Source organism: Papaver somniferum, unplaced genomic scaffold, assembly GCF_003573695.1.
Source record: "Papaver somniferum cultivar HN1 unplaced genomic scaffold, ASM357369v1 unplaced-scaffold_3, whole genome shotgun sequence".
Taxonomy (NCBI): Eukaryota; Viridiplantae; Streptophyta; class Magnoliopsida; order Ranunculales; family Papaveraceae; genus Papaver; species Papaver somniferum.
In genome coordinates this window covers 278599-286840 of record NW_020641039.1, presented here as the reverse complement: position 1 = coordinate 286840, position 8242 = coordinate 278599, and the positions used below count along the sequence as shown (strand labels likewise).

Here is an 8242-nt window from a genome sequence, read left to right as displayed (position 1 = left end):
GCCTCTCGCTTTCTTGTTCCAAAGCCCTCTGATATTATGCACGTTTCCTAGCTCGTCTACGGTCCTCTCGCATCATTCGTGCTTCCTCGTCTTCCTCGGTGTCCGATGCAGTCATTCCATCTATCATCTCCCATCGCCTCAGTTGACTCGGGTCGATCCTTAGTTCTCTCGGGGTGAGATCATCGTCTTGGCCCAAGTCGACTTCCTAATCAACAGTTTACATACCTCCACCTGGTTCCCGGAACTCTTCTTGTTGATGTTGTCGACTGTTCTGTTGTCGAGAGTCTGTTACTCCTTCCTGCGCGCTAGTTCCTGTTACAGTTCGATTCCTCAGGATCCTGCCCGTCCCGGAAGTACTCGCTATCGGCTCGGGTATGATTGATATTCTTCGGCTCGCCCTTCCCTACCTATGCCAGAAAAATAGACATCGCCTCACTTTGGACTGTTTTTGAAAAATTTAAGGACGAAGTACAGCAGCACTGAATTTCAGAAAAGGAAAAAGTTCACCCAAGTACGATTCCTTTTTACTTCCACTTGCTGAACTCAGCAAAAAAGGTTGTTTTGACAAATAAGACAATCTTTTGAAATACTGTTTTGTTACGTCACTTTTGGTACTTTTAGTATGCATTAATCATTATTTTTCCTAATATTCTTTATGCCAGAAATCATTAATTATCCGTGTTTGGTCGGAAAATTTCTTTCTTGACTAAGATTTGTGGTGATGACCTCCGTCAATCGATCTGTCGGTGTCTCAACAATACAAGTTGTCCAAACGAGTTTTCTCTTCTTTTTGGGTTTGTGATGATGTCGTAGGGCTCTTGTAACAGGGTTAAGATGAGACTATTGTCAAAGTGCTCATCGTACCCCTTATAGCCATAGCTTTGGAAAACCCTAACTCGATGATTTCGAGCTAATTTTGCCGCTGCTACTGTTATGATGAAGTAACCCATGGCGTAACATGACCAGCGAGACGGAGTTTTTCTAGCTTCTACCAAGCATTAAGGATGATTCTTTTGGGAGTTTCAAATCTTTCTAACCACTTGCTTTAGTAAAAAAAAAACACAACCGATCAAAACTTAAATCTGAACTCTTAATCAAAACTTATTTCAAGGGTTTTGACGTAAAGAGAAAGTTTTCAAAAACATACATCACAAGCTTTTTTGACTCGAAATCGTAGGATAAAGAAAAGTTTGATTAATATGCAACGATAATTTTTGTTTTTCAAGAGCAAAACAGCTCTGACTGTTGACGGTATTTTGTGAGTCTAAATCAGAACTTTACAAACTCTACGAAAGTTAGATAAAAACGAAAGTAACAAAACCGAGTCTCCAAAAAGAAATAAAAACAAGAAAAAAGCTTTTAAGACTCATCTATCAACTCATATTTCTCAACCATAAGAGTCTTTCACTTATCGTCAACTAACATCAAAAGATGTTTTTAAGAGCTTTTGAATCTTTCTTTAATGGCTTTGATGCAAGGTATCAAAAGATGTTACACGTTCCCCTTAGTCGGCGCCAGAATGTAGATGCGGAAAATCCTACAACTACATCCGAAGATAAACATACATACTCCTAATGAAGTAAGCAAGTAAGAGAAGCATAAGAACACAAGATATACGTGGTTCGCTATGATTACCTACGTCCAAGGGGGTAAAGGGATGATCTTATTACTTGATTCAAGGTTACAAAGGACGTCTCTTCTTACAAACTCTCAAGTCTCACTCTTAAGCTCTTGGTGTTCTCTCTTTCCTCACTGATTACTTTCCCCTCAACTCTCTACAGAGCCCTCTATTTATAGCCGTAAGTGATGATAGACTCAAGTCACAATGTAAGTTGTGGTGTATCTTTCTTGATGTCCTTCTCGAGTTAGGAATAGAGTTTGGCCCGAGATTCTGGGCCGAGCCTAGAGTACCTTGTCCTGATGTTCCTTTGCCCGATGTCGTCTACTTAATGAATGTTGCTGATGTCGCCCTTGATATACTTAGCCGAGTCTCACTTTGACCAGATTCTTCTTATCTCTTCAACTACTTCGTCAGTGCATTTATTGCTCTTGTACTCGATGACCGTCTCTTCAGTCACCTCCGACCTTTACACGGATTGTCTTCACGGGTTCCTTTGGTATCTCTTTTCTCGCGCCGAGGCCAAGTAAGGTGATTTTGTGCTTCGCGGTTTATTTGTTATCGATGCTTCATTACCTAGGATTGTCCCACCTGGATTTGTGATTATTTACACCTACAATCAAATTGCGAATAATCATTTGCAAACCCATCCAGATTTACCAAGTACTTTAATTTCCAACCTTTGTAATCAACCTCCGTCTATTTGGCAAATTCTTATCCATCAAAGCAAAATACTCATATGCTCATACCACACTTGATTTCAATATCACTATTTATTTGAAAAAATGGTAAACTTTTTATATGGAAGTAAAATAAGCGCCCAAGTTCATTACAACTCCAATTCAAGCAATCTTCCGGAAAAAAGGAATACATTACCTGACCTAGAAGAAGTTTCTCCACGCAGTCTCCATGAACTTCACTACAAGAAAGTCTAGCTATTGCCACACCATATATTGCCACACCTTCAATATAGGTGTCGCAAAAGTAAATTTCTAGTCACAGTACTTTTCAGCTGCAGCTAAAAGTTATAATTAACTGCTGCAAAATGAAACTTTTGCCACACAAGTGTAGCAATAATATGAAAAGTGTGTGGCAAAAAATTATAATCTCTTGCTGCAGTAATAAAGATTGGGCGCAGCAATAGACTTCTTGCTACATATGTTATCGCGACAATAGCTAAACTGATGCAAGAAAACGTAACCGTTACCAAATTGAAACACTGAATTCCCCAAATAGAGATGGAGGTATGATTTTATAATGTTTTTTTGAATGAATGTAAAATTTCAGTAGGATAAAATGGGTCATCCATTGAGCCTTGGGTTTCAAAAAGGGCATTTTTAAATACAACAAAATCTGAAGTAACATATCAGTATGATGAGCTATCAGTAAAGATGATGACGAAGATGATAAGTTACCAACGTTACCTGAAATTCTTAGGGTTTCTGGAACCATCCTGGAACAACCAAAGCTTCAATTGAGCGGAATTTTGTTTTTGAAAGAAAAGAATGTTTGCTTCTGAAACTAGGGCAAGTGAACTGAGTCAAAGATTCAAGTCTTTCTGAAGAAAGTAAAAAATAATTTGGCTTGTTACTGATAAAGAGCAGTGCTATCCCGCACGACAGCGCGGGAAAGCTTTATAAGGTAGCGGGTTGGTCACCATTAGATGATGTTACATGATAAATCACAGCCGTTGATGGGAGTTAGACAGATGTTTATAAAATAAATTGTACAAAAGCCCTCCAAGTTAATTTCGAGAATTCAAAAAAATCCCCATCTATTTCAATATTTTATTTAATGGTCTTCAAACACCCATTTGCAAGACGACATTTCTTTCAATTTTTTTCTCAACAGTTTGTTGCTTCTCCTCTTACAGTAACTGTGCTTGTCGATCCTAAATTATTCCTTTGTTCTTCGTCAACTAACAAATATATGAACAAAAAAACCGATAAATCAAATATATGGATGAATACAGTTCAACTGTATTCAAAGGAACAACAAAATTAGAATCCATGAAGGCCTCTCTTTTTACAAGAGCAAAATCCCAGATAAGAATCAATGGGTGTTTTTTGATGTGGTTGAAATGAAGTAATTATGTTTATGTGTCTGAAAATCTTTATATGTTTCACTCTTTTCTCATCTTTATATCTTAATTGCAAATCTTTATCGATGAAACCCATAAATATTTATAGTCAAAAATCAAAGATGAGATTAAATAGATGAAATCAGAACCAAACCCATTCACCTTTGATGATTCCTCTGCTACTACTACGAGAGAAATAACAGTAACCTTCGTTTCTCCACCATTGGTGATCTTAGGAATCCATGATTTTTTAGTTTAATAATTGAGCTGTAAGAAATCAACGACAAGATATAGTTTTTCTATAGGGGATTTAATGGTGAGTAGTTAGGAAGCAGGGAGAACCAAAAAACTAAGCTACAGATTCCAAATTTGGTAGATGTGTTCTTGTATGATGAAGCAATTTTTTTAAAGGTGTGTTAAATTCTATTTTGATAATCAATTGTTCTCGCAAACTAATCATCGGAACTCGGAAGTAGCGCAGAAGAGATGAACATAGGACATAGAAATAAAACTAAACTAAGAAGGGCTTCTTTCCAATATTATAAGTGAGCCCAGCTGTAACAATTTTAATTTAATATATTTTAACGGAGGGGGATATAATCAGACGGTATACAAGCCTATGGAGATTTGTATCCCTCTATGGATATAGAGGGACGCCAGGTTATTCCAGGCCGGAGTTTCTTATGCATAATTATCCATTACACATAAATGTGATGTTTATAGTTTTGGGCAGTGTTTTAATAACCGGACCAGTCCTGCCGGTTAGACCGGAAAACCAGCAAGAAAAACCGGTGATGTTTATTAGTATCTGCTTCATTTGTGCGTTTTTCTGTTTCAAAGAGCCCCAGTTAACCCAGAAATGTAAACCTGTGTGAGCAATGACTTTGAGCAGAGGTGTAAGTTCAAAAAATTCTACCTCGGTTGTTTGATTTGTAAGTTTTCTTCATAGGATTTTACTCCTTAATAGGCCTACAGATGAAGTTTCTCATCAATTATAGAAAATAAACCAGCATTCTCTGAAAGTTGATAAAGGAGTAACCCATACCATAAATTCAGAATCTGTGTACAGTAACAACTCAGAATACAGAAGTAATTTTAAAATCTTGCACCTAGTCCTCCTCCTTGAGGCGCCTAGGATTGGCCATCCAGATTCCAGACCCAAGGCAATCTAATAGAACTTTCGCAAACAAAAAATGAGCAAGTATTACAACCTGTTCTCTAGAAAAAGTAAACCGTTTTCACCAAAGATTTTTACAGGATTAAGAAGCGCAGACCATTTCCGTGTTTATGGATTACATTTTTGAGAACTTCTGATCTATACAGATCAATTTCTCATATGGAAACCAAAACCATAACAAAAAATCCAAAAAAGTTCATTAACTGATAACAAAAGCTGAATTACATGGCCTTAAGCCATGCCTTCTTCCCTCATGTAAGACGCAAGATTCAAATATTCCTTCTCCCAGTCTTCAGTCCACCGATTCCCACAGAATGCACAGAAAGGTGCCCCGTACTCAGTTTTCCTATATATCATACACTTTTCATGTCCAATGTACTCACACTGGTCACATTCCAATACTTCATCTTCAGCGTACATCTGTTTTTTGCATTTGATACACTTACCCAGCTCGGGCTTTGGTGGAGGACCCAAATATGACTTGGTTGAATATAGATGAAGAAATCTCTCGCGCACACGAGGACCAGCAAGGATTTGGGGTGATGTGGGGGTGTTAAGTAGGCGTGTAAGTTGACATGGCTTAAGAGTCTTCCTCCTAACACAAGAATCACTGAGAGAGACTTCGATTACACGAAGAAACACAAAGAGTATGTGTTTGCACGGGATCATACGGTCTGGGCAACTGCACAAGGGGGTTGTAGCTAACCTGACATTATACACATCACCAGTTGCACCTAAAATGAAGAAATCGGCTTCACAACAATGAAGCAGACAGAGACGCTCTTGGAGGGCTTCTTTTATTCGATCTGCCACTGGCTGGGATGGTTCATTGAGTGTTTTTCTTTGAATTGGATCCACAGGTTTCACACCCACAAGAAGTCCTCCATTGATTTGCAACCATCTTTTGGTAAGGACTTTTTGAGCTTCTGATCGCTTCTGCATTCATTCATTAAAACACAATTAGGAAGAACCTCATATGACGCCACCAATTCTTGATTTCAAATCAACTGGCCAATTATGTGTTTGATATATTACAGCAATGTTGCATTACAATGAAGGTAAGTTAAAGACAGAATGAAGGAATAAACATTGCAAGACTGAATAAGGGGTTATACGAAGAACATGGAGACGGTAGATTTTAGATTAAGATAGAGGAAAAACTTAAAACAGAGAATATACATACTAATCAAAAGTAGGAAAAGGGCGCATAGGTAAAGATACAAAACCTGATAAAGAATATGCATCCAGTTAGTACCAGGAATTCGGACGTGATCCAGTATCTCACCATATTTCTCAAACTTGCGCAACACTAGTTCGATATCCTTTTTGGAGAAACTGTACATCAAACATAAGGATGTAATTACTACTCCAAAGCATGGCAAGTACGTAGCACGGAATGAAAAGTACAATACAAGGTAACAAGGGTTTTTAGTTATTTAAACTGAATAAAAAAGACCTGCAATTTTTGCTTTTATCTGCATTCAGATGACCCTCAAACGATACAAGTCACTGATCAGATGGGGAGAACAATGAATAGAAATGTGGAACGCAAAAGTATGACTGCTAAGGTATCTAGCCTATGACTGCAAACAGTCCATGAAGGACTTCCAAAATCACTAATGAAGCTACTCACTATGAATAAAGCAATACGTTATCAATATAAACATGTTGATTACTTCCTAGGAGCCTAGAAATGTATACAATTTCAAATAAAAGAATCTCAAACACTACTTAAGAATAAGAAATTAGTAGAATTACAAACGAACGGTGAATCAATTTCGCATTTGATAAAATAAAAAATGCATATTTGCACATATAATGGAGATCAAATAGCAGAAGAGAACACGAATTTCACCAAATTAAGCAACCCAATAATGAAACACAACATAAAGGAACTTAAAAAGTAAAAACCTTCAACAAAGTATAAAATGGACCAAAATCTTCCTATTGCCCTTGTTTAATTCCAACAAGGAGAGGAAAGGGTTTTATGATACTAAGGATTTCAGCCCAAAATTAACAAAGCATAATGATGATGGCGCAATACAATTATCAAAGTAACGAAGCAAATGATCCTGTAAAATGACAAGAATAATTAGCAATATAAACGAAAATCATACCCAACTACAGTCACCCATTCCTCCTCATCAAGATATTTTGTATCCTCCTCAACAACGATTTCCTCACTGTTGCCAGTAGTACTATTAGGCTCTTCTTCAATAGGTTGATAAGAACTTGCCTCAAATCTTCTTTTCAATGGAGTAAGAGAATCCTTGCGCTTTTTAGTTGAAGTCTTGGAATCCAATTTTGTTTCAATCTCTCCTTCAGAATCAGAAGATGTTAGTGAAGGATTATTCATAATCTTTTGAGAGAAGTTGTTGATTCGGATTCTTGGGTTTTAATTGTAGAGGGCTTTAGATGAAAATAAATACTTGGAATACAAAAGGTTAGGGTTTCGATTTTGGACTCTGTGCCTGATTTTCCCTCCAACTGTTCTTCTTAGCGCCAAAAGGTTGTTCGGTTTCTGAGTTCTGAGTCTTTTGACTAGGTTGTCAACTCGGTTTTGTTGATTTAACTCAGTTTCTATTGCTAACCATGGGCCGATTTTCACTTTTTTGTTTTTCTTTTTTCTGGTTCTGGCTCCCGATCTGAATTTGACTCGGCATCTGACTCGTGGGAAATCAGATGTCGGTTTTTTTGACTCGATATCTGACTCGGCTCATATATAGCTATTCGGTCAGACGTTGCAAGTCAGATTCAGATGTACTGAATTTAATTTAGATGACTCAGACGAGTCAGTTGAGTCAGAAAAGGTTTATACTTTAGATTGATTATAGGGTTTTCCCAGAGTTCCGATCGATTCGGATTGTGTAGGATGAAGAAGTACGGGAAGAAAATCTTTCAGGGAAGCATAAACTATCGTCGGATGTCAACTGTAGTCCCTCATTTACTGCTGAAGTACCTAAAGGGAGGTTTATAAGTCCGCAAGAACAACAAGCTAGGGATAAGCGGTTTGAATATACCAGACAGAAAGAATACATGGATGGTGCTGCTCAACAGTAGCGGATGGACAATCTAGTTTTACATTGATGTTATTTGTCCCTTTTGATGTATTTTTATGTTGTATGCTTTAAACTAAATATTTGAGAATACAGGGAGAAGTACAAATGGTGTTGCAAAAGTAAAAATTTTACCTATTTAATTCTGATATGAAGATTTTTCAGTCGACTACATCTTCTAAAGGCAAAATCCTCAACAACAACTATTGCTAATACCAATAAGATAATGCTAATGTATCACAAAGCAAAAACGATGCGATAAATTCTTTGATTTTTTTTTGAAATTCACTAATGTGGTTGGGTTTATCGAA

At 37.2% G+C, this 8242-nt stretch overlaps 1 protein-coding gene across 1 annotated transcript; it reads right to left on the bottom strand.

Annotated features, from left to right (window-relative positions):
- Positions 1 to 5106: 5106 nt before the first annotated feature.
- On the bottom strand, positions 5107 to 7244 carry LOC113341555. Its single transcript, XM_026586384.1, has 3 exons — positions 6993 to 7244; positions 6102 to 6210; positions 5107 to 5811 (listed from the first exon to the last, which is right to left on the bottom strand). Exons 1-3 carry the CDS (start codon positions 7229 to 7231, stop codon positions 5107 to 5109), a joined length of 1053 nt encoding a protein of 350 aa, XP_026442169.1. The 5' UTR covers positions 7232 to 7244.
- Between the last annotated feature and the right edge of the window lie 998 nt (positions 7245 to 8242).

Coding starts and splice junctions, on each gene's coding strand:
- LOC113341555 (XM_026586384.1), bottom strand. CDS start 7,231: ATGAATAATCCTTCACTAACATCTTCTGATTCTGAAGGAGAGATTGAA. Junction 6,211..6,992: donor GAATGGGTGACTGTAGTTGG/GTATGATTTTCG, acceptor TTTGATGTACAG/TTTCTCCAAAAAGGATATCG. Junction 5,812..6,101: donor GGATGCATATTCTTTATCAG/GTTTTGTATCTT, acceptor GAATGAATGCAG/AAGCGATCAGAAGCTCAAAA.